Source organism: Theobroma cacao, chromosome 3 (genome assembly GCF_000208745.1).
Source record: "Theobroma cacao cultivar B97-61/B2 chromosome 3, Criollo_cocoa_genome_V2, whole genome shotgun sequence".
Classification (NCBI taxonomy): Eukaryota; Viridiplantae; Streptophyta; class Magnoliopsida; order Malvales; family Malvaceae; genus Theobroma; species Theobroma cacao.
In genome coordinates, this window is record NC_030852.1 from 5,426,859 (window position 1) to 5,452,313 (window position 25,455).

Sequence of the window (25,455 nt, forward strand, 5' to 3'; positions counted from 1 at the left end):
TTATGCCTAAAACTATTTAATGTCAATTTGTTAAATAAAGAAAACAATTCTCTTGAGAAAAAATAAAGGAAAAACTATTTAGATTGAAAATAAATAGCGGTACAAATGTTACATATCAATTTTTAAAAAAAGGCATAGTATTTAAAAAAATTTAAATTATTTAAAAATATTTAAATAAGTCTTTGTTCTTTTATTGCGTTCAATTAAGTTTTTATATTTTTATTTTGAACCAAATAAGCTCTTATACTTTTATTTTAAACTCATATGATTAATTATTGACTTAGTAAAAATATCACTTATCATCCTATGTCATATGACATTTAGTCAAAATGATATTAACGTGGCATATTGATATGTCATAATAGATAATGATGTAATATGCTAACACATCATAATTGATTATGACATGGCATGCTAATGTCATATGATAACATTATCATGTGATATTTTACTTTCCACATCAACACCAAGTCAATGCTATGTGGATATAAAGTAAAAAATTATATTTAAACTAATAATAATTAGTCAACCATTATTCATAAGAATTTATTTGATTCAAAATAAAATTTAAGAGTTTAATTGAACGCAATAAAAGAATAAAGACTTATTTGAGTTTTTTTAGTAATTTAAGGACTTTTTTCAACTTATGCCAAAAAAATGAAAAAGGGAGGAAGCAAAATAACTAGATTTTAATAAAAAAATATATATTAGTTATAACTCAAAATAGGTTGATTTTAAAGAAAAGATATATTATTTATTTATTTGATTAATTCAATCTTGAATGTGTTATCCAACTACTTAACAAATTTGAAATTAAACATTCAAAACTTATTAATGTAGAAATAGTTAAGACAATTTTTAAAAAAAAAATCAACAAAAAATTGTCGAGTCTTAGGATTTAATAGTCATTAAGGAGTTCAAATTGTATTTTTTGTTTTGAAAATAATTTTATTTTGTTTTTATACCTAACACTTTAAAAAAAAATCTTTGAATTATTTTTCAAAATTCAAACAAGTTTATATTCTTTTATTGCATTTAATTAATTTTTTATATTTTTATTTTATATCAAATAAATCCTTATAACTATCTAATAATGTCATTGGTCAAATTGTATTTTGTCATTTTTATATTACGTTATGATATAACATAACATGTCGACATATCATAATAATAGTATAACAGAATATGCTTACATGACATGATCATGTTGAATCTTTACCTTCTACACCAAATACCATATTGGTACTATAAAAAATGACAAATCAAATTTTAATTGATAGTAATTAATTAATTTCTAATTATAAAACTTATTCGGTTCAAAATCAAAATTTACTATGTCGGATAAACGCTCCGTTGTTTTTGATTTTTGAAGTTTAAATTAATAGTATTTGAACAAATCAGGAATCATAGAAGTAGAAAGTGGCAAGGTTTAAAAATCTGATTTGTTTGGATAATATTGGATACATAGGAGAAAGGGTTGTCTACGTGGCGCGGAGTAAGGGATTAGGATCGCACAAGTGACGTAAGACCTTCCAACACTGACAAACTGGACTCCTTTATAAACGACCAAACCGAGTTGTACCAAAATGCTCTCAAAGTCTCTCTCTTTCAAACTCTTTTACTTCCCAAGACAGAACACCAACTCAAGTCTCAATGGCAGGCCAACCAGAGATCTTCGAGCTCAACAATGGTACCATGCAAGTTAAGATCACCAACTATGGCTGCACTATCACCTCTCTCTCTGTTCCTGACAAGAACGGTAATCTCCGTCAAATCTTTTCTTTTCCTGGTTAAATCTAATCATTGTTTAATCCATTATTTATTTATTTATTGTTCTTTTCTGAATGCTCAATTGTTAATGATCAATGGGTCTTCTTGGCTTTGAAGGTCAATTAGCTGATGTTGTCCTGGGATTCGACTCTCTCGAACCATATGTGGTAAATTCTCTCGTCTCTTAATTTCGAAGATTTAATTCTACATTGCTGGCAAAATCATATGACTTTTCTTTTGAATATCATGTTTGGAATTTTCCTTACACAATGATTGGTTTCTGGCTTTGTAATACTGATCCCTTACAATTGAAAGAAAACTTTGACATGTGGGAACTGGGAAGTGATTTTTTTTTTTTAATCCTTTTTAATATATTTTGGGTTAATTTACATGTGATCAGCAAGGTGCTTCACCTTTTTTTGGCTGCATTGTGGGAAGGGTGGCAAACAGGATCAAAGAGGGCAAGTTTGCTCTTAATGGAGTTGAATACTCTTTGCCAATTAACAACCCCCCAAACAGTCTCCATGGTATAGAGTTGTCTTTTTCTTTTTTTCATATTTCTCAACTGTTCTTGATCTGTCTTTTGTGCTGCTGTTTTTCCTTGTAATTTATATTATTGTTCATTGGTTCATACATTATTTAATTTGCTTGAAAAAGAAAAATCTAACTATGGTCTGTTAAATGGCGGTTCTCTGAAGCTTGATTCAAATTGTCATGTCTAGGAATGATGAAGAACTTTCAGTATCGTATTCACTCTATTTGTTTGGTCTTTAATATTTTCCATCAATTCTTAAATAATAAAAGATATTTGTCGTAGTCTTGGCTGACCAGAATGAGACTGCAGTAACTAGATCAAACTGATGTTCTGCATGCTTCAATTGGTTGTTGATGGATGATGCAATGGAAAGTATTAATATTTTTGATTCTATATGTTGTTAACTATATGAGAGAAAAGGTCAAAAACATTCTTGGAACTTTGCTCTATCTATTAATTTGGCTTGGGTCTGTGAATCAATTTTGCATTCCCTTTTTTTCCCTTATAAGTTTTCTTAAACGAAAGCTTCACCTCAGAATTTTTTATTTTGTAAAGATAAAATTGAACAAGATATTGAATTTGAGATGTTTCCTTTTTATTTGACCCCTTCTATTTTCATTCAGACGATGAAGCTGCTGTTAATAATTTAGCAAATAGCTATTATCATTGCACAGAGCGATATAAGAACTGATTAATTTCCAGAAAGGACCAAAAAAAAAAACAGAAAGAAAGAAAACATGATGAACAGAAATGCTCTTCTTTTTTTTGATTTGATTATTCTGTTGTGACTTTTGAGGGCTTACTTGAATTGGGAGTCCATTCTAACTCTTGTTTATACGATCATTTGCTAGGCAGACATGCATCGTTTTTAGATACAGCAAGTGACAGACATAAAATAGAGAGAACAAATTTGCAACAGCAAACTTGACTTTCTTAAATTTGTTTGTTGTCAGTCAGAAGGACCGTTATATTAACCTATAATAATTTTTTCTTTTACTGGTAACGAATAGTTTTGCTGTTGATTGACTTTGACACCCATTTCAGATGTACTCATTGTTTCCACACAGAGGCATTTGTTGTATGAATGTATATAGCAATCATATTTCATTCCTATTGTATCTTTTCTTTTCTTTTTTCTCTTTCCTTTAGGTGGATTCAAGGGTTTTGACAAGAAAATATGGGAGGTGGTAGAATATAAGAAAGGCGAAAACCCATCCATTACTTTTAAGTATCACAGCGCTGATGGTGAGGAAGGTAATTTATCTCTCTCTCTCTCTCTCTCTCTGCATGTATGCTTCTTTTTTCTCTCTAATGTTCCTGTTTTCCTGTTTAAAGGTTACCCAGGCGATGTTTCTGTGACTGCAACTTACACTCTAACTTCAAGCACAACAATGAAACTTGAGATGGAAGCAGTGCCTGAGAACAAGGCCACTCCAATTAACTTAGCTCAACACACTTACTGGAACTTAGCAGGCCACAACTCAGGGAACATACTTGACCATTCAATCCAGATATGGGCATCACATATAACTCCTGTGGATCAGAACACAATTCCGACTGGTGAAATCATGCCAGTTAAAGGCACCCCTTTCGACTTCACTGCTGAGAAGAAGGTTGGTACTTCAATCCATGAGGTAGGCTTGGGTTATGACCATAACTATGTGCTTGGTGGTGGGGAAGAAAAATTGGGTTTGAAACATGCTGCCAAAGTGAAGGACCCATCGAGTGCAAGGGTCCTTAACTTGTGGACCAGTGCCCCTGGGGTGCAGTTTTACACTGCTAACTATGTGAATAGAGTTGTTGGGAAAGGAGGTGCTGTTTATAATAAACATTCAGGGTTATGCTTGGAGACACAGGGATTTCCAAATGCCATAAACCAACCAAACTTCCCATCAGTTGTTGTTCAACCTGGTAACAAGTATCAACACACCATGTTGTTTGAGTTTTCGGTTGAATAAATATTTCATTCTTTTGACTGTCCATATTGGAATAAAGTGTGCTGTTGGTTTGCTTTCTTTAAATTTGAGCGCCAGAACATGGCTGCCTTTTAGTTATGCCTTTTAATAATATGATGATGAGTTGGAAGTATTTTCTGATCATCCAAGTGGCCTTTAATAAAGTTGAAAAATGGCTACCATATACTGGAGTTTTTTGTTTGCCCCCTTCAAAAGGGCGGAAAGAATCAAGATTCGTTCCTACCCGAGGAAAATTTCAACCATTGAGGTTCCTATTGCATTAACTCTAATCCTGATGAACTTCATTCTGGTCTCTTATTTCTTGTATGTACGTGATGATGCCAAGTCTCGCAAAAGGAATAGTAATAATTATCAGCCTTGGCCATTGCAAGCGGGGTGCTTGTCAGTCATGTCTTGCTAAGTTTTGAACATCATCACAAGTTTTGGTCCTAGGAAGTTTTATTTGTTTCTAACTCATATTTTGTACCATAAATAATAATGCATAAAAAGGCATTTCCGTGAAACTTCATGAAGCTTCTATGGTTAACTTGTTTTAAAGCGATCTTGAAGAAGAAGATGAACAGGTGGAGCAATACAATCTGCTAGGTAAATGCTATTGCTAGCTAAATTATTCTCTTTGACGCTTTTCCATTCTTTGTGATGTAAAATATGTTGAATCCATGACTAAAATCAAGGCTGCAACGGCTTCTCGGTACACAAATGAGACAGAAAGACAGACAGACAGACAAGCATTGCCTGCCATCAAGGCTCGAATGCCAGTTGATCCTTACAGGGTCATCAGCGCATGGAATAATTCTCTTCATTTCTGCAATTGGCGAAGGAGGTAACGTGCAGTCGTCGGCATCAAAGAGTGACTGTTCTGCATCTATCAGCACTCAAGAAGTTAGTCGAGTGCATAACTTTACTCATTATTAGAACCTCAGAGTTGTCAACCTCAATGCAATTGAGCTTGGGAGTATAACTCCTATCGAGCTAGGTTCTTTGTCAAAGACGCTCCATCTTCTTCGACGTTGCCATGAACTATTTCAGAGGAACAATTCCCCCTTCATTTGGGAACATCTCTTCTCTCCTTTTCTTTCTCTGATGGAGAACTACCTTATAGGAAACATTCCTGTCGAGCTTGGACAGCTCTCCATTCTTTCAGTTGGTTTCAAACAGATTCTCGGGTATAGTTCCTAAACAGCTATATAATTTCTCGTCCATGATTCATTTTTCCATAGCTGATAAGGCCAGATTTCACCTCACTTGGGCTTGACCCTCCCAAATCTTGGGCAAAACAAGTTTTCAGGGCGTATTCTAGCATCAACACTCAATTCCTCAGGACTCGTACTACTTGATAATATATGGGGATGAATGGTATGAAGAATTTGGGAAGCCTTTAAATTTTGGCAGCAACCCCCTTGACGTAAGTTTTCTACTTCCTTGACTAATTGCACCAATCTAAGCCTCTTGTAGTTTCCCTAAAATCACCTGAGAGGTGTGTTACTAGATTCAATTGTAAATCTCTCCACTGATATCAATTCATTCATTGTTTTGTCCTTGACATGTCACTTTGCAATCAACCGTTGGGTCAGCTTTTTTTTTAAAAAAAAAAAAATATCTAAAACTTTCCTATACACGCAGAGCTCCTTCATGCAACTCAGGTTTTCTCTTCAACCAACTTAATTGGTAAGGGAAGATAGTGTTCTGTGTATAAAGGGATTCTAAAGACTGTCATGGCTGAATGTGAAGTGCTAAGGAACCTTGGGCATTGGAATCTTGCCAAGATCATTTCCTCTTCCTCAACTATTGATTTTTAAGGCAACGGCTTCAAAACTTTGGTGTTCGAGGTTATGCCATATACGAGTTTAGAATGTTCGCTACATCCAATTTCATCTGAGCAGCAGGAATCCAGAAACTTGAATCTAGTCCAGGGGCTGAATCCGCATTCCCAATTTGACAGGCCGGTTGTCCATCGTGATCTAAAGCCTAGCAACTTTCTTCTTGGTAGTGACCTTACTGCCCATGTTAGTGATTTCTTGCTAACAAGGTGTCTTCGGTAGTAATATCATATAGCAGAAATATGAAAAAAAAAAGAGAACAAAGAAGTATTCTGCAGTTTGATTCATTCATTCTGTAGTTTATATATAGAAAGCTTGAAATGCAAAAATCTAACACATCTTAGCATTAGGTAAATAAATCTTCTAAGTCAAGGGTTGCATTACGTTATGTCAAACAAAAGAACAAATCAAGAGAGAAAATTTAAATTCTAACAGTGACCACTTAGGCGCAAAGCAATTCAAAGAGGAACTATGGGATACATTCCACCAGGCAATTCCCTTCTCTATTAGTTCCTAGTTCCGATAGAGTTGAGTTTATATGACCTGTTAAACGATTTTTTGTTTAATTTACCATCTATTAGAGTTGATACATTCTGCATATGATCTTTCCCAGATAGAGTGGCAGTTACTTGAAGTGTTTGTAATTGCATAATTGTACAGCTATGGCATCCTTTTAATGGAGTTGTGTACAAGCAAATGTCCCACAAGCAGCATGTTTACAGGAGATTGGAACCTACATGGTTATGTTAAGATGGCTCTGCGTGATTGTCTGGTGGAGATAGTTGTTCCTTTAATCAAATTCGAAAATGAAGGAGTCTTTAATCAAACTGGCCAAAGCGGCAGAGACATGAGCATTGGGAACATCTGGGAATGCTTTGTATCAGTCCTTAGCGTTGGAGTCAAATGCACTGCAAATTTGCCAAGAGAACCAATGAACACCATAGATATGCTGACAGTGCTTCACATTGTATGCTTCTTGGAGATCACACAAAAAGGGAGGGGCTGATAATAAGAAATAATCAATAGTAGCTTCAGTGCATTATAGGTTTACTTTTTTTAAAAAAAAAAAGAACATGTAATAATTGCAAGAAGTTAATAATAAGATGGAGAAGCAAGGCGTTTCCATCTTTAGTATTTCCTCAATATGGTTTATTGACTTCATTCAGCTTTCCCAGTCACAAGAGGTAGGAAGAAGCATGTATTAATATCTGCATCTCTTCTAGAAGCTTCACCTTCTGATTCATTTCCCATGACAATTTTACTTCATTATATGTTTAAAGGGTGTTTGGTGCACTTGATGGTGGAAGAATAGGATAAAAATGATCTTCTACCATGTTTGGTATCTACTTGGAAAGGAGGATAGGGTTGGAAATTGGATTACTCATCGTCCAAGTATAGGTTATTGAATCTTATTGAAATATAGGTAATTATTCAATCTCATGGGATTGTATTATGAGTTTGATACTTTATTTTCAAGTTTCTCATGCTACCTTCTAAAAAGTTGCATTTTTATTTATAAAATTGAGTTTAGGATACAATTCTACAGAGACGGGCAATTTCAACCAATGACAAAACAATCTTCCTACCCTACATTTAATCAAAGCAATTGAAGTTTCCAACATTTGCGAATTACAATTTGAAAGCCACTAGCATATAATCAAGCACAAATTATCAATAAGATGCATAAATAAACATAAGTTTCTTTCTTCACTTTTCTATTTCATTTCCAGCTATACTTGTTACTCAGAGTGATATTCATAAATTTGTGGACCTCACCTTGTTCGAACAAGTTCAAGTGGAAGAGTTTCCATCGCCGTCTGAAATTTGAAAAGACAGTTTTAGATACGGCAAAAGGCTTTGATATGCAACAGAAACCTGGAATAATGCTTACCCATAGTCTTGGAGTTCTCGGATCAGATTTGGGATGTAATTTGGACAACTCAGACTGAAAGCTGATGACTATAGCAACTTTGAATTCAATGGAGAATGGACTGCACAATGCATTTGAAATACATATATATATATATATATATANAGTGGTATATATATATATATATATATATATATATATATATATGTATGTATGTATGTATAAATAAAGTTACAATAACGGTGTCAATTGTCACATCTATTATCATGAAGAAATGTGAACAGATAATTCTTGCTGCATGATTGATATCGATAATTAATCAAGACTTTCCCTGGTGATTTTCTTGAATTTTCACATACTCCTTTTTTAATTGAAAATGTGTATTTCAATATAAACCCGTCGGGATCTAGTAAGCTACTGTAAATTATGACAAACATGTTTGAATTAACCAAGATAATGCTGTTAGTAGCCACCGTAACAGACCATAAAGTCAACATAAACATATAAAGGTTAACATGACTTAGCAACTATTAACATTCCTAGGGCCTGGGCAGGAAAAAAGGAAAAAGAAAAGTTATGCTAGAAAGCAATTCGGATGATGAATTTGCAAGAAAGGATAATAGGAGATGAATTCCAATCAGAACGATCTCAAATCTTTTATAATCAATCCTCTCTATTACAAGATTTCTACCCCACAGCCAGATATGACCCAAGATAGAAAGAAGTATAATGCTAGGGTAAGGGCCTGATTTCTCTATCTTAAGTTCACATGAACTTTGTAAACTATCTTTCATTCTGATGGATAACAAAGCCCTGCTCCCACAAAAATTAGGTAAAATATACCATGGATTGGATGTTCACTCATTATGGAATAATATTCCATGCAACGGGGAACATGCCTGCACCCAGATATTCAATAGACTAAACTGATGCAAAAGGCCTATACCTTCAAGAAGGAAAAAAAACCAAGAAGATACTTCTTTTTCGTCATCTAAACTTGTCAGTTTTAGCAGCCCTTTTTGGTGCAAGATATTACAATAGCTATCAGCATATGCCCAAATTTCAACCTCTTAGGTTTTCAGCTTCTTTAACTATAACTAGGGTCCCAAACATCTTGAATTTAAGTATATGCATTATATGTAGCAAGGTTAGAATATCCCGATAACATAAAAGCAGACTCTACATTATGGCAATTTATGCTGCCAAAAAGTTCCCTATAATTTATTTAAGATATTCATTTTGGTAGACATAATAAATAATACAAATTTAATCACTGGTTAGTTGCAAACTTTACTGGGATATAGAAAAAAAAATTCTGCAACTCACCCAGCTAAGACAGTTGGACAAGTCAAAAGACGGGGGAGTACAACATATATCGGCAGAGTCATATTACGACAGACATCTCCATCTGCTACCTAGAAAAGAATAAATAAAAGATGTCAAATGATACATCAACTGATTTTTTCGTTTTTGGCCAAGATATATCAAATAAATTAAAACAGTTCCACTGGGCGTGAAGAATTGCACCTGTGTAGTCTGTATCAAAGAGGTTTCAGTGACGATTTTTTCCCCGAGAAGAATCGACTCCACACGAAGTAAGTGAATGTCAATGGAACAAATTGGAATTGCAGATGCTTCAACTGTTAGTTCTCCACTGAGAGGTTCAAGCATCGAACGTTGTGTGGATATTCTTCCTATGATGCGAAAGCCACCTATTCAGCCAAACATCTAGTCAGCAAGGGGATCATGAAAACACTATGATAAGGATTCAAATGCAATGATGCTGAAGCTCCAGATCATCCAATCCCTTACAAAAATATGAATAACAAATCAGACATTCCCTGCATTTCAAAGTAAAGGATACTAGACCAAGAAAATGGGAAATTGCAGAAACCTGATTTCAGTTCAGGAAGTATAGGATGTCTTTGAGTGTCTTGAGTAATGTAAAAGATAACCATCTCAGGAGGAATCGGTTGATCAAGAAGATCAGCTGAAAACATATCAGAAAAGGCAAAGACTATTTAATCTAATTCATGTGGATATAATTGAGAGGAAGATTTTAAACTGAGCCATACCTCTATCACTTTCAACTATGAATTCCACTATAGCAGATAATGGTTTATGCAGGTATCCTCTCATTATATCTACAGTTGCCAAATACTATTGCAGTTGAAAATAAGAAAGAATCCAATAGTGATCTAAATAACAAGATTAAACAGAGAAAGAGCTCTACTATAAGTAAATATTCACCTGGATGCTAATATTTGTTCCATGGAATGTTTCATAAAATCTTTCCAAATTATCTTCTTTAGAATTCCTCAGAATTATAGAGAATGGTATCTGCCACAATAAACAAGTATGACTAAAGGAGATATGACGTACTTGCAGTTGAAAAAAATGAGAATAAAGGACAGAAAGTTAAATTAAAAGATAGTTATATCAAACTTGATATTGTTCTTAGACTCTGCTCACCAACACACAGAAACCAAAACTCTGCCCTTTTGGTATTCCTAAGAGATCAACTCCCTTAAGGTTAGACTTTATGGTAGGCTTTGTGGTGTATGCTAAAGTACCACTATTTCAATTTTATCATCTCATCATAGGACTTGTGAATCTCTCACTTAAGCATGCACCCGTATGTGTGAGTTATCTTTCCTCATTGTTCAAAATTTAAAAATAAATAAATTTATAAAAAAACATATTTATCATGTGAAAAGGAACAAATATAACATGCCAAGAAAAAAAATAGTAGGAATTAAAAGGGAAAATGAAATACAATGTGCACAAATACATACACATACTATAATTATATAGTTCACAATTGATGCAATACCTCTGTTGTACCTGAAACAATCTTTCCAGATGGTTTAATGTCAAGGCTCTTACTCCTGTGCAAACAAGAAAAAAAAAAATCACTTGTAGAGATTTTCACATAGGCCCAACAGAAGAAGAGATAGATTGAGAACATTTAAAGGATCAATTCATTCCTGCATATTGTCATATAGGCCAAATACACAGGACAGAAAGTGTAACCAAGACAATGGTAATTTTATAAAAAATATGCCTTTGGTTATTTAGGAAATCCCAACATATAATAGACGAGTAAAAGGGGTGCCATGATGCATACAGCAAGTAAATTTCCAAGCTTCACTAAAAAAACATAATGCAAAAGCTAGCAAAAATGTCATGTCTAGCATTGTCAAACAGTTCTTCCTCATAGAGACTTCAAGCACCCTTCTTCGAAGCCTAAAACTTATTCCTGTACCAGAGTTTCCTAGGCATACCTGATCTAGAGTTGCAGATTGGCAGAGAGAACTTAACATAACAAGAATAGCATTCTAAGCTATTGGATTTGAGAGTGGGCTGGGCACCCATGATGGGCCAACCTGACCCAACTCTCAAATAAAAATTAAAAAGAAAGGGAAAGTTGGATAGTTACCAAAGTTTTTCAATAGTGGTACCACCCACTACTTATAAGAACTACTCCCTTTCTTTCTCTTACTCACTCAACTCTCAGCACAGATTTCATAGAAAAACAAAATATAGAACAAAGGCCATTTATCGACCAAGAAGAACAACAAACAAAGAGAAAAGTTATGGTTTTTTTTTGGTAAGAGTGCTTTTCAATTAAGTGATTGCATTCCAAATCCTGGAGCATAAAGAGGCTAATGGTTCAACTTAAAGCCTGGAGAAGTTATTCAAAAAGCTTTTCAAGGTAAGTTTTTGGTTTTAGTTTATTTGGGTGCATTCTTGCTTCATAAATTCATCATAAGCCTTTTCAACTAGAGAAATGCCAACTGTTGCTTACTAGAACAAACCACACAACAACTAGAAAATATTTAAGCATCAAGAACCATACCTAACTCTCAAAAAAACACCTCAATGCCTTCTACAAGGACATTAGGCCAAGGATCATGTATTCATGTCCAACTACTCAAGCTATGAGGCCTCAGATGTTGACATTTAAAACTTTCTAAATCATAAGAAGCAAATAGCGACCATTTAACTATAATGACATAGAAATTAATTCCTCTCCATTGTCAATATAGACTTCAAACTACTCTTTTACGTCATTTGCACAATTATCCAATTCATACAATCACACCTATCCTAACGAATCAAATTGCAAGTTTTACCACTTGAGCAAATTTTCAAGGCGGTTACCAATGAATAGTTAGGTAGGACACAAGACAGACGCTTGCAAATATGAATGTATAGCAAATTGTAAAGTATGTGGACAAATTCAGATTTGTTAAAAAAGGTTTAAAAGCACTATCCGTGATCAGATTTTTGTAGTCATTTATAAGAAACCCTGCTTATTATTGACGTAAAATTTCAAGATTCATCTCAACTACTCTCCACACATTTAAATGGTGAATTTATTTCCTAATTTTTAATTAGAAGAAAGCAAGCCAAACGTACAGGATGGTAATCGGCTTGACAACACCGTAAAAGGACTCGATTACGCCTGCCGATCCTCCTCGAACCTTCAAACGAAGAAGAGGTAAAAAAAAAGGAAAAAAAAACAATATTAGTTACTTAAAATTGTGGCTGCATGTCTGTGTTTCTTTCCATGAACAAACAAGTGATTACAGAAATGGGACCTGGAGGTTGACTGATCCGTTGAGGGCCATGCGAATTCCATAGTGAGAAATGGAAGAAGCAGACTTCACCACGATTTTGCCTTGAAGAGGCTCCTATAAGAGAAATAAAAACATTAAAAGAAAAATCCATTGTAAATCCCCATTTTTATTTGATTATTGGAGAAGGTAGAGAAAGTGAGAGCGCACGGAAGGGCGATAGATGCGGTTGGGTCGGGAGAGCTTGAGCTCTATTCTTGTTGGCATCGCCTCTATCTCTACGGCCTGCACTTCAGCTCACCCACTACTGCTCTCAGATTTGCACCTTGAAAGCTTCCAGCATTAAATATTTTCCAGGTGGTTAGAGCCAGCTCCGATTCCGGTCCAATCCTCCATATTATACCATATTAGAGTGACTTCTTTTGAAATGTTTATTATAAATATAATTTTAAATTAAAAAATATCTATAATATATATAAAGTAGTATATATAGTTGGGTTAATTGATTGAATCATGTTATTCTCAATTGAATTAATTTTTTTTTAATTTTTATATAAAAATTATATTATTTTTTACATTTAAATAGATATTTTTATATTTATTTATTTTAATAAAAAAATTAAAAATAATAATCTCTAATTTTTAATATTTAGATTTATTTAATATTTATCAATTATAATTTAATATTATTTTTATCTATATCATCTTATTTTGCATAAATCTGAATCTATACTATTTAGACATATCTTTTATACATAAATATTTAAATTTTAATAAATATGCATCTTATTCATTAAATAAAATAAAAAAATCAAGAAGATTTACGCATTTCTCATTATACATAGCACTTATCATTTAATAAACAAATCAATTAAATTTATCAATCTTTAGCCATTCATTTTATATATAAAAGAAAAATTCTACTAGAAATTAATAACTATTTTATATTGATAGGATCTTTACATTATACTGTTACTTTATATTCTACAATAGTTTATTTTAATCTACCAATAGTACAGGTTATATACTCTCTCATTTTTTAATATTTTTTTATACATCTAACAACCTTTGATATGACTATTGTCTTCTTTGGATAATTACTGTTTTAAGTAGGATAACTGATTGGGTTAATTGGTTGAATTTTTTTATACACCTTATGTCAGAATTACCTTGTTTTTGAAATTTAAAGAATCTCTTTCTACTTTTATTTATTTCAATAAAAAATACTTGAAAATAATAATTTTTAACTTTTAATACTTAGAGGATTGATTCATCTAATATTTATTAATTACAATTTAATATTATTTTATGTCTATATCTTTTTATTTTACATAAACCTAAATCTATAGTATTTAAACATATCTTTTACACATAAATGTTTAAATTTCAATAAATATCTATCAAATTCATTAAACAAAATAAAAAAGTCAAAAAGGTCTTCTTATTTCTCAATATACATAGGACACAATCATCATTGAATAAATAAATCAACTGAATTTAACAGTTTTTAGCCATTCATTTTACATATAAAAGACAAATACTATTAAAAATTAGTAACTATTTTATATTTGTAGACACCCCAATTTGTTCGAGTGTAACAAATTTTGGAAAATAAATAAAAAATATGAAAATCAAGAAAATATAAAAAAAGAAAAGAAAAGAGATAAATATGAAAGATAAGATATGTTTACACTAATCCTACTTTTAGATTAAGTCTAAAAAGGACTAAGATCGAATCGAAACTCAAAAATTAATTCAAATAGAAGTGCAAAACAAGCCTCAGATCAGAAAGGGAAAGAAAAAGAGTTTGTGGAGTTTTTTGAGTTTTGAAATTTTCCATATTTTTAGATCTAGAAAAATCAACCTAGTTTCTAAAAAAACTATTTCGATTAAAGGGATGAAAGTATTGTGAGGATTTTTCTAATAAAATTTGGTAAAATTCCGTTGTCGACGATCAACGACGATGGATAGTGGTGGACATGGTGGCCGATGACCGAAATTTGAAAAGGGGAAAGATTTCTTTTCTTTAGAGGAAAAAGCTCTCAGTTAAGGAAAGAAGAAGTAGGAAATAAAGGAAAAGAGAGCTTTTATATTATAAGGAAAATGACATAGTTTTATTTCAATTAAAAGGAGGAAGTTTTGTTGGTTGAATCTCATGGATCTAGCTCACTCTTGTTATTTTGGCTCACTTCAATTTATTTAGGTAACTTTGATCCAATAACTTAGTTTTCTTTTTGGGTTTCTCAACCCACTTAGGTGAGTACTTATACTTTTTTTATTGATTTGTTTTTAAATATCTTGAATTATTTTCTTTTATGATTTTTATTTTTATTTATTTATTTGGGTCTGTTAAAATTAAAAGCTAATTCATAATTTATATAAGTTTTCTAATGATTAAGTGCTTGTTTGGCTTGACTTTTTTTCAACTTATCTATCTCTTAAAAGCAAAAGTAAAGCCAAACATAAATTTTGAAAAGCTCTTTAAAAAAAAGTAATTTTTTTTTAAATAATAAAATTTTTTAAAAAAAGAACTTCAGGAAAAGCTCTTGTGATGAGCTTTTTCTTCTTTTCTTTTAAAAATACAAGAGAATTTTTATTTTTGTTTAAAAAATATCCTCATCTGTTAAAGATAATTAGAATATTACCCTCTAAAAACAATACCCTCTACAATAATTTTAACCAAAATTATAACTTATAAAAAAAACTTATACAATGAAATTTAACAAACAACTTTAGCTTAACTTTAAAAACTATTATTTTTTATAAGAGCTTCATAATAGTTTTTAAGCTAAAAAAAAATTAAGCCAAACAGGCTCTAAATCTCAAGAAAATCAAAATGGCTTCTTGGGAAATTTCTGGGTGAGAGAATTTTTTAAACTTTTACTATAAGCGTTTGGGAGATTTTGAAAATTTTCAATATCGAGGATTTCTATTTATAATAAATAAGGAAAATAAAAATCGAATATTGAACTAGAATAGAATTAAATAAATAAATTCTCTACTGATGAAATCTTTAGAAAACCAAAAGTGGCTTCTTGGGAATTTCTAGATGAGAGAATTTTTCAAAATTTACCATGACCGTTTGGGAGATTTTGAAAAATTTTCAATATTAAGAATTTTTATTTATTTTGAACAACTAATAAAATAAAAATAGAAAAAAATAAATTAAAAGATAAAATTATGAAATTAAATAAATAAATTCTCCAATGATAAAATCTCAAGAAAACCAAAAGTGACTTCTTGAGAATTTCTAGGTGAGAATTTTCCAAAATTTTACCATAAACGTTTAGGAGATTTTGAGAAATTTTCAATGTCAAGAATTTTTATTTATTTCAAAAAATTAATAAATTAGAAATATGTAAGGAAATATAATATTGAACTAGATTTCATTTAATAAGGTTTAAAGGATACATAATTAATAGAGTACCAATTAAATGGGTTTTGTGAGGGTGCTAATACTTTCCTCACACGTAAATGAACTTTCGAACCTTAAATATGTTCCGTAGACTAGAACCTATTATTTTGATGAACCCAAGTCAAACTTAGGACCTCAATTGAAAAATAGATTCACTTGGGTGGTCAATTACACCTAAATAAAAAAGATTAATGGTGATTCCTTTTAAGTCGAATAGTTGAGCTTCCAGACTCACACGTTATGATAATATTGATACGATCTTTACATTATACTATTGCCCTATATTCTATAACTGTTTATCTTAATCTGCCAATAATACATGTTATATTGTCACGCTCTGAAACTCTCCACCGGGCCCGTGACAACTGTCGCGAAGCCTCGACAGACATTTTTCACCCCGAATGCCAATCGAAACCTCGCAAGGCTCTCGTATCAGCTTCTGTATCTCCCCGGTGAGCAACAGTTATTAAATCTCGTATTTCAAGAAATCATAAGTCGTTTCCAAATCAAAACAATAAAATATTATTTTTTGGCTCACAGGGGCATTTTCGTCATTTTTCTTCAAAAATACCGAAAACCCGCCAAAAACATGGTGTAAAAGCTAAATATGTTCATACATACTTTAAATTAAACAACTAAAGTATAAAATTACTTTTACAATGACACGTGGGCCCCCAACTAACCAATAAGATGCAGGTCTGTGAACCTACAATTTTGTCGATGCAAGGCTAACTGAAGTCCTTGATGCAATCGGCTATCTACCGGTTATCCTGAGCTTGAAATGTAGGGATTTGAGGGTGGTGAGATTATAAAATCCCAGTAAGTAAACAGACACCATCTAAACTATCTAAAGGCGAGTAAATGGAGACGAATTAAAATATTTTTTTTCCAATATATGTTTCATAACATGAATATTCAGTTTACTCAATTAATCAACATGGCTTATATATGTCACAAAACTTGGCTCTTGACAAAATCATTCTCGCGGGTACCTTTGTCAAGATATCCCACTGAGATCGCCAAGGCTGTTAAAAATTCATATATCACATAAAACACATTTTTCATTGAGCATCACAGCCGTTCCTTGGCGTTGGTTGAGTCTCACTCTCACTTGGTGGTTAACGAGAAGTGCACTCAAAAAGCCCACCTCAGGAGATACCCTACGCGCCTCTACGACCGAGGTGAGAATATAAAGGAGTTTACCGTGCCCCTCTAATAAGCTGGTCCACGGAACCCCCCACCACTGCAGTAGCTAATCTTTAATCCACCAATTGATCAAATCTCAAGGGCATAGCATGGTAATTACATTACTAACCAATTTATCAAAGCAAAACAGACAGTTCATATTTTTCAACACAAGTATAAATTCAATCAATCATGCCAATTTATCACAAGCCATTTAATATAAAACCATAAATTTACAACACAAGCAGGCAGTCTCCAATTACTCTATTTTCAAAATCAGTATTCAATTTTTCAGAAAATTTATAAAATCATAATTTCTCCTAAAACATAGCAATTTATCATTTAAACCCATTTTCCATAAAATCACACAATTGTATAAAACTACTCTAGATAATTAAGACGATAATAAGTTCACTCACTATTCTAGGAGTCGATATACTCCCAACCCTAGTCTTCAAGCACAATCCTTGTACTTTTACCAGTGTAATTTGCTCACTACCTTTGATTGCTTGATTCCTTGAAATCCCACACTTTTTCTTCAATTTTCCCACCTAGGTTTTTGTTCTTTCTTTGTTCTTCTTCACTTCATGTGGTGGCCGGCCAAAATGAAGAAATAAGCTGATTTTTGCTGATTTTAAAGCTAAAAAAAATAAATAGATATTAACATGCCATGTGTCACCATTTCATTGTCCCATTTTTATTTCTTAACTATTAAGCTTTCTCTCTCCACCACTTAAATTCCTTTCAATTATCCATAACTTAGATAAAATTCTCAGACTTATCCAAAGTCTTGGTGAAGTAATTTTTAAAATTTACACTTTTGCTCCAATAAAAATCTAAAATTACATTTTTGCCCCAAAAACTGAAAAATTGCTCATAGACATATTTTTCATCCCTTATACTCATACCATTCTCCAATTTGTCAAATGTGATCTAAATTCTCTCAAAATCTCAAATTTTGTCCGCGAGTGGCAAAATTATGATTTTTGCCCCTACACTCCAGAAATCACCGAAATTAAACTTTTTCACTGCCAAACCCTCAAATTATACTCCAATACTCAAATCATACTCCAATAAGTTAATATGGGGTCAAAAAAAAATTTTTCTAAGAATTCCTATTTTGTCCCCAGGTGGCAAATACCATTTTGCCTTTGGATAGTGAAAATTTCGGTTTGACTCCAAATTAATCCTCGAACTCCGAATTACCATTTTGAGTCATCCCTGAATTGTGAAACTCTTAATTTCACCTTAAAAGTCCTATTTGAACTAATTTGAGGCTTAATCTACTTAATGGTACCATTTTGGGCAATATCGTCTTTTAACGATTCCTCGAACTTCCTAAATATGCAAACATTCTATTAAGCATGTAAATGACATTGTAATTATTTTATAGAACAGGGTTTGACATATATACTCCCTCATTTCTTAATATTTTATTATACATCTAATAATCTTTGATAGAATTATTATACATCTAACAAAATTTCAAGATTCATCTCAACTATGTCCATACATTAAGATGGTGAATTTATCATAATTGTCAATTAGAAGAAAGCAAGCCAAATGTACAAGATGGTTATCGGCTTGACAACACTGTAAAAAGACTTGAATATGCCTGTCGATCCTCCTCGAACTTTCAAACCAAGAAGAGGTAAAAATATAAGGAAAAAAAAACCAATATTAGTTACTTAAGATTGTGGCTGCATTGTTGTGTTTCTCTCCATGAACAAACAAGTGATTACAAAAATGGAACCTGGAGGTTAACTGATTCGTTGAGGGCCATGCAAATTCCATAATGAGAAATGGAAGAAGTAGACTTCACCACGATTTTGCCTTGAAAAGGCTTTTATAAAAGAAATAAAAACATTAAAAGAAAACTCTATAGTAAATCCCCATTTCTATTTGATTATTGGAGAAGGTGGAGAATGAGAGAGCACACGGAAGGGTGATAGATGATGTTGGGTCGGGAGAGCTTAAGCTCTATTCTTGTTGGCATTGCCTTTATCTCTACGGCGTGGACTTCAACTCACCCACTACTACTCTCAGATTTGCATGTTGAAAGCTTCCAGCTTTAAATTTTTTCCAAGTGGTTAGAGCCAACTCTGATTTCAGTCCAATCCTCCAATATTATACCATACCAAAGTGACTTCTTTTGAAATGTTTATCATAAACATAATTTTAGATTAAAAAATATCTATAATATATATAAAGCAGCATATATAGTTGGGTTATTTGATTGAAACTTGTAATTCTCAATTGAATTAATTTTTTTTCATATTTTATGTAAAAATTACATTATTTTTGACATTTGGATGGTTTTTTTTACATTTATTTATTTCAGTAAAAAATACTTGAAAACAATAATTTTTAATTTTAATACTTAGATTCATTTAATATTTATCAATTGTAATTTAATATTACTTTTATCTATATCCTCTTATTCTGCATGAACTTAAATCCATAATATTTAAACATCTCTTTTATACATGAATATTTAAATTTTAATAAATATCCATTCAATTCATTGAACAAAATAAAAAAGTCAAGAATATCTACTTATTTCTCAATATACATAGCATTCATTATTTAATAAACAAATCAACTGAATTTATCAATCTTTAGCCATTCATTTTATATATAACAGACAAATACTACTAGAAAGTAGTAACTATTTTAAATTGATAGGATCTTCACATTATATTGTTCTCCTATATTTTATAATTGTTTATTTTAATCTGCCAATAGTACTCTCTCATTTCTTAATATTTTATTACACATCTAACATTTTTTGATATGATTATTGTCTTCTTTGAATAAGTATTGTTTTAAGTAGGATAACTGATTGGGTTAATTTGTTAAATTTTTTTTGTACACCTTACGTCAAAACTACATTATTTTTGACATTTAAATGGTCTTTTTCTACTTTTGATTATTTCAATAAAAAATACTTCAAAACAATAATTTTTAACTTCTAATACTTAGAAGATAGATTCATTCAATATTTATCGATTGCAATTTAATATTATCTTTTGTCTATATCCTTTTGTTCTACATGAACCTAAATCTATAGTATTTAGACACATCTTTTATACATGAATGTTTAAATTCCAATAAATATCTATCGAATTCATTGAATAAAATAAAAAAGTCAAGAAAGTTTTTTTATTTCTCAATATACATAGCACACTGTCGTAACGTGTGGGTCCGAGAATCCAGCTGCTAAACGTGAAAGAACTCTTAGGAGTCGCCACTAATTTTTTTATCTAGGTGTGATTGGCCACCGGTTAAATTTGTTCTACTCGACGGAACCCTAAATTGATTTTAGGTCCATCTAAAGAATAATGAACTAGTTTGTGAATTTTTTAAAGTTAGGTTCGGAGTACAAGTACACGGGGAAGGATTAGCACCCCCGTGGTGTCCGTTCCACGAACGGTACTATTTAATCATATGTTATCTTATATCAACCTTAACTTTTGATTTTATTCATATGTTTCCCTAATCTTTATTTATTTATTTAGTTCTTTATTATATTAGCAAATTAAAACATTTTATTCGGTTTTACGGGTGCTCATGATGCAATTATGAAATGATGTCATGATTTACCAATTTTAAATAATGAGTAGCAAAAACCTTGTATCGAAAAATCATTCGTAGACTAACCTAACGCTTTGGTGAAGTCTCGAAGTTTTTCTCACCTGGGGATACCCCAGAAGAACTCGTCTCTACAAGTCTTTCGAGGAAATCCCATCATGGGAGTTCTCGTCCCATTAACAAATTTATGTGTTATATGCTGTGCCAAAATAAAAATTATGAATGATGACTAAATGAGAGCGTTTATGAATTTAGTTGATTTATAATTTATATAATAATCTATTTAATAGTTTAGGGTAATTTACCACCTTATTTATTTTTATTGTATATACCTTTTTTAGAAACATTGTATTTAAATTGATAACTTTTATCCTTTTGTAGCTAAATATTTTTTTATCTTTCATTTTTTACTACTGAATATTTCTTTAATTTTCCTCATATATATTTTATCTAAATTTATCATTATTATATTTAGCCATTCACTTTATTCTTATACATATATTCTATCTAACTAAATCCACTAACTTATAATTAAATATTTGCCTATCTTTTCATTTTACAACTATATATATATATATATATATATATATATATANATTTATTTATCTATTTCTTTTTTTACTTATAACTAAATATTTATCTAAATATATTCTTTTATAGTTAAGCACATTTTAGACATTTTCATCATTTTTATAATTTTCTGTTTTCCTTCTCTAATGCTCATACCCTAAAACTTTATACATTTTTATGTTATTTATTTATTTTTTCATCATCATATACTAATCAATCACACATTTTGCCTAATATATTTTCTCATACACTAAACTGGGCCAACCAAACAAATCCACAAACTAATCCACATAACAAAGGAAAAGGGTTTCACCTTGTTTGGGCTAGACTTGACCCAAGATAATGGATTTGAGAAGGAGTATCCAAGCTCACTGCACCAACCCAGCAAGATTCTTTCAAAATGCACCGTCTGGTGCTCAAGGGCTCCTCTTAAACGGTTCCGTTTTAGTGTTTCAACCTAGGTATAAAAGCTTATTTTTTTTCACTTTCCTTTCATTTCCCTTTTTTGCTTTCTCTCTTGACCGTTGATTATCCTCCCTCCCTCTAAAAACCTCTCCTTTTTCCTTCAAATGAAAGCATAGCCTTTCTTCTCTGCTTATATCCTTCTCCACTGAAACCTCACTCCCCAAACCTAAGTGACCGTTTTTCCCTAAAAATGGTTTCCCCAAAAACCTTAAAACCCCTTCACTCACCAAAGGTTGCCTCCAATTCGTTTTGTAGGTTTCAATATCTCTTTTGATTTTTTTTTTTTTGTGGTATTATGTTGGTTGGTAGATTAGGAAAGCTAACATTTTCGGCTCTAGGTTACTTAGGATTTGCAGTACAAATTTCTAAGATTTTTATCAAGTTTTTAGGGTTTTTTTTTTGGCAAGGCTAAAGCTGGGATTTTTCTTGCCAAGGTTTCTTTTTTCATTCGGCTTTTCTTGCGAATTTACTGCACGTTTGGTTCGTGAAATAGACAGAAATGGAATAGAATTGCTATTCTGTGAAAATAGAATAAAGTGAGAATAGAATAGAATAGTTATTACTTTATTTGATATTATGAATGGAATAGAGCAGGAATTGCTATTATAACTTATTGCAGTGTTTGGTTGGTAGAATTAAAATTGAAATAAAAAAGGAATAGGTGATAAAAAGATAGAAATACCCTTGACCATATTAACATTTATTTTCATAAAAAAATAAAATTATCCTTATTATCATTTAAATACACATTTATCCTAAAAAGACAATTATCCATCATAATTATATTCATCCCAATTACTAAAAATAATTATAATTTACTCACATATTTTTATAAATGGATAATTATTTTAAAATATAATTTAATTATATTATATTTTATCCATCATAATCAATTAAATTTGTGTATAGATGTTTATTTTTAGCCAATTCTTCACATATTATGAATCATTTACACTTGTGTTTAGAAAAAATATTGGAGAAGAAATATTTGGGAAAAAAATGAAAAAACTAGTAGAAATAGAAAATCACTTTTTTTGATATATTAAATAGATGCTTGTCTTTGAAATTAAAAAGATAGTCTTCCATTTTTTTCTAAAAAAAAAGGTAAGTTATGTCATTTGATATATTAAATAGAAAATCATATCTTTGAAAATAGAAAGATGGCCTTCAATTTTTTCCTAAAAAAAATGTAAATTATGTCTTTTGATATATTAAATACAAATTCATATTACCTTTTAAAAAAAGAAGAAAATTATTTCTTTGAACCCAACATGTGGTGCTGAGCAAACATAAATGGCAAAGAGAGAAATAACGTGTCTTTCAATTTAGATAAGCATTCCATCTCTGGGAAGAAAATGACAATTTACAAGTATAACTAGTGCATATTAGCATGGAAAGTAATAAATAATAAAAGAGCCTTGTAATACTATAAATGCCTTTTAGATAAAAATATTATTATATATAATTAAAAAATAAGGTCTAGTTTACAAAAATACACTGACTTTGAAAGTAATGGATGAATATTCATCCTATTACACTAACTTACAACATGCATAAAACCAATAAAGTCACTACAATAACATCACCCTTATACAACCACCAACACAACGGTCAACTCAAAAGGATTTAAACTTGTTAATGAACCTCACAATTAGTATCAACATCAACCACAAGTGCCAAAAAGTTACAATATAAGGAACTTACCTTTACAAAATCAGCCAATATAAAATCTTTTTGCCATAGTGGAAACCAATATTAGTATTTCCAGTTCATGACTCCTTTGGCAATTCAGCCAATATAAAAACTGAAGCGTTTTTGGTCCATTACCTAATGCTATATGCTATCATTATGTCCTACTGTTATCATAATATTATTATTAAGTTGTCAACATTCTTTTGGAAAAATCCAACACAATTATTAAAAAAAAGTCAAACTAACTTGATAAGATATCATCAAATAATGAATTTAATCATTTTGGGATACTAAAATGCTTAACATTGAAGCAAATAACCTATGTTTAAAAATAAGTGAAGTTCTAGAGCTTTTACACTTCACAACACCACTGATACAATCAGCATTACAGATTCATTAACAAAATAGACAAAGAAAGCAAAGTCACAACTTAAATTGGGTTGTTACTCCCCTAAGGGGCACCAGCTTCTGCTTAAACTGGGTTTGGATGAAATTGCACAACGTATTCACAACACAATTAAATTAAGGATGCACAGTTAAAAAAAGTGTTAAGGCTTGACAATGTTGTGCTTAATTCTACAGTGGCAAACATCATAGCTAGAATCAGTAGCTTGATGATAATTCCATATTATTATTCTCATAACAAAAATCTTTGAATAAGCTAGAACATTGACTCGAAAATTCAGTATTAGCACTATTTCCAGATTTTGTCTCTATTTTTTTAGATATAAATCTATATTTATTCAAATCAAGCACAAGACCAACTTAAGGCGGTAATTAACCCAATACTAAACCAATTTTACCAAAATCGACCAAAATTCCCAATTGTTTTCTACCGCTAAAATACTCAATCAACAAAAAATAAAATAAAATTCAAACCACAATTTTTTCCCATAAATTCCAACAACTAAGAATCAAAATTTATAAAATTCACACCCCAAATTCACAAGTAAATCAAATCTACTAAATCCCATGATCAACAATAATAATAAAAACCCTTAAATTAAAATTTTGTTACAAGAAGGATTTGAAGCAAGTACTTGGAATATGGACTGCTGAGAGAGAGGGGAAGACGGGTGAGAGCGACTGAGAGAGAGGGGAAGACGGACGGGTGAGAGAGCGGTTGAAAGAGAGGGGAAGACTGTTGAGAGAGAGGGGAAGACAGACAGGTGAGAGAGCGGGCTGAGAGAGAGGAGGGGTAGACGGGGGAAGAAGGGTTGAGAGAGGAAAAAGAGAGAGAAAAAATTAAAACTTTTTATATGAGACAGAGTTGTGATTTTGTAAATCTATTGAGGGTATTTTAGTCATTAAACATTTCAAACCTATTCCATGGGTCACAAAATAGAAAAAACTAAGGGAGGCACGGGTATTACCCATTCCAGACTTAAACCCAAGTTGACAGAATTGCTATTCTTGAGGAATTCCTATTCCTCATTCTATTTGACAACCAAACAAGGGAATAGGGTTTGCATGGGAATAAAGGGGGAATAACATAGCTATTCCCCATACCAAACGCACCATTAGGGAAAAGGGCAGCTTTATAGCTTCTTTTTTGGGTGCTAGGGGTGCCACCTGTGCTCCCCTAGCCTTGCGAGGCACCTGCCAGACGCGAATTTTTCATGTTTGGTATGGTGGCATTGTCCTTGGTAGGGTGCATTTTGAGCAATACCCAGCTGGCATCTCTCTTCTTCTTTTTTTTTTAATTTTTTTATTTTGTTTTCTTGTTCTTCCTAGTTTCTAAAACATTCTAGAGTTTATTAAGTTTTAATCCTGGCTTGTTAAACTTAATTTCATTTGGTTAGTTTCATATATTTTAATCTCATTTTAACCAAATGTGTCTGTTTTTACTAACAAGCCCAGTATTTGGGTCTATTCTTTAAGCCTATTGGACACTTAATGGAAATTGACTAAAAATAAAATAAAATAAAGCACATAAAAAATAAAAACTAATATATAAATATTAATTATATAAATAAATAAATAAAA

General features: G+C 31.5%; 2 protein-coding genes across 3 annotated transcripts; one reads left to right on the top strand and one right to left on the bottom strand.

Annotated features, from left to right (window-relative positions):
- LOC18604334 (aldose 1-epimerase) lies at nucleotides 1,572-4,404 on the top strand. Its single transcript, XM_007036744.2, has 5 exons — nucleotides 1,572-1,759; nucleotides 1,888-1,937; nucleotides 2,171-2,297; nucleotides 3,455-3,559; nucleotides 3,641-4,404. The coding sequence occupies exons 1-5, from the start codon at nucleotides 1,654-1,656 to the stop codon at nucleotides 4,261-4,263; spliced, it is 1,011 nt and encodes a 336-aa protein (XP_007036806.2). The 5' UTR covers nucleotides 1,572-1,653; the 3' UTR covers nucleotides 4,264-4,404.
- On the bottom strand, nucleotides 6,423-12,968 carry LOC18604336 (Down syndrome critical region protein 3 homolog). 2 transcript variants are annotated; one of them, XM_018117883.1, is made up of 12 exons: nucleotides 12,762-12,968; nucleotides 12,576-12,668; nucleotides 12,394-12,458; nucleotides 10,805-10,859; nucleotides 10,222-10,311; nucleotides 10,047-10,131; nucleotides 9,866-9,961; nucleotides 9,499-9,683; nucleotides 9,298-9,386; nucleotides 7,993-8,092; nucleotides 7,878-7,918; nucleotides 6,423-7,009 (listed from the first exon to the last, which is right to left on the bottom strand). In XM_018117883.1, exons 1-12 carry the CDS (start codon nucleotides 12,816-12,818, stop codon nucleotides 6,982-6,984), a joined length of 984 nt encoding a protein of 327 aa, XP_017973372.1. In that variant the 5' UTR covers nucleotides 12,819-12,968; the 3' UTR covers nucleotides 6,423-6,981. The 2 variants fall into 2 exon arrangements, with proteins under 2 accessions (XP_017973372.1, XP_007036810.2); XM_007036748.2 differs by having other exon boundaries at nucleotides 6,727-7,103.

Excerpts from the sequence above, each read along its gene's own strand:
- LOC18604334 (XM_007036744.2), top strand. The coding sequence starts at position 1,654 with ATGGCAGGCCAACCAGAGATCTTCGAGCTCAACAATGGTACCATGCAA. Across the intron at positions 1,760-1,887 it reads CTCTGTTCCTGACAAGAACG|GTCAATTAGCTGATGTTGTC; the intron begins GTAATCTCCGTC and ends TTGGCTTTGAAG. Across the intron at positions 1,938-2,170 it reads ACTCTCTCGAACCATATGTG|CAAGGTGCTTCACCTTTTTT; the intron begins GTAAATTCTCTC and ends ACATGTGATCAG.
- LOC18604336 (XM_018117883.1), bottom strand. The coding sequence starts at position 12,818 with ATGCCAACAAGAATAGAGCTCAAGCTCTCCCGACCCAACCGCATCTAT. Across the intron at positions 9,684-9,865 it reads ACTTCCTGAACTGAAATCAG|GTGGCTTTCGCATCATAGGA; the intron begins GTTTCTGCAATT and ends TTGGCTGAATAG. Across the intron at positions 9,387-9,498 it reads CTTTGATACAGACTACACAG|GTAGCAGATGGAGATGTCTG; the intron begins GTGCAATTCTTC and ends ATTCTTTTCTAG.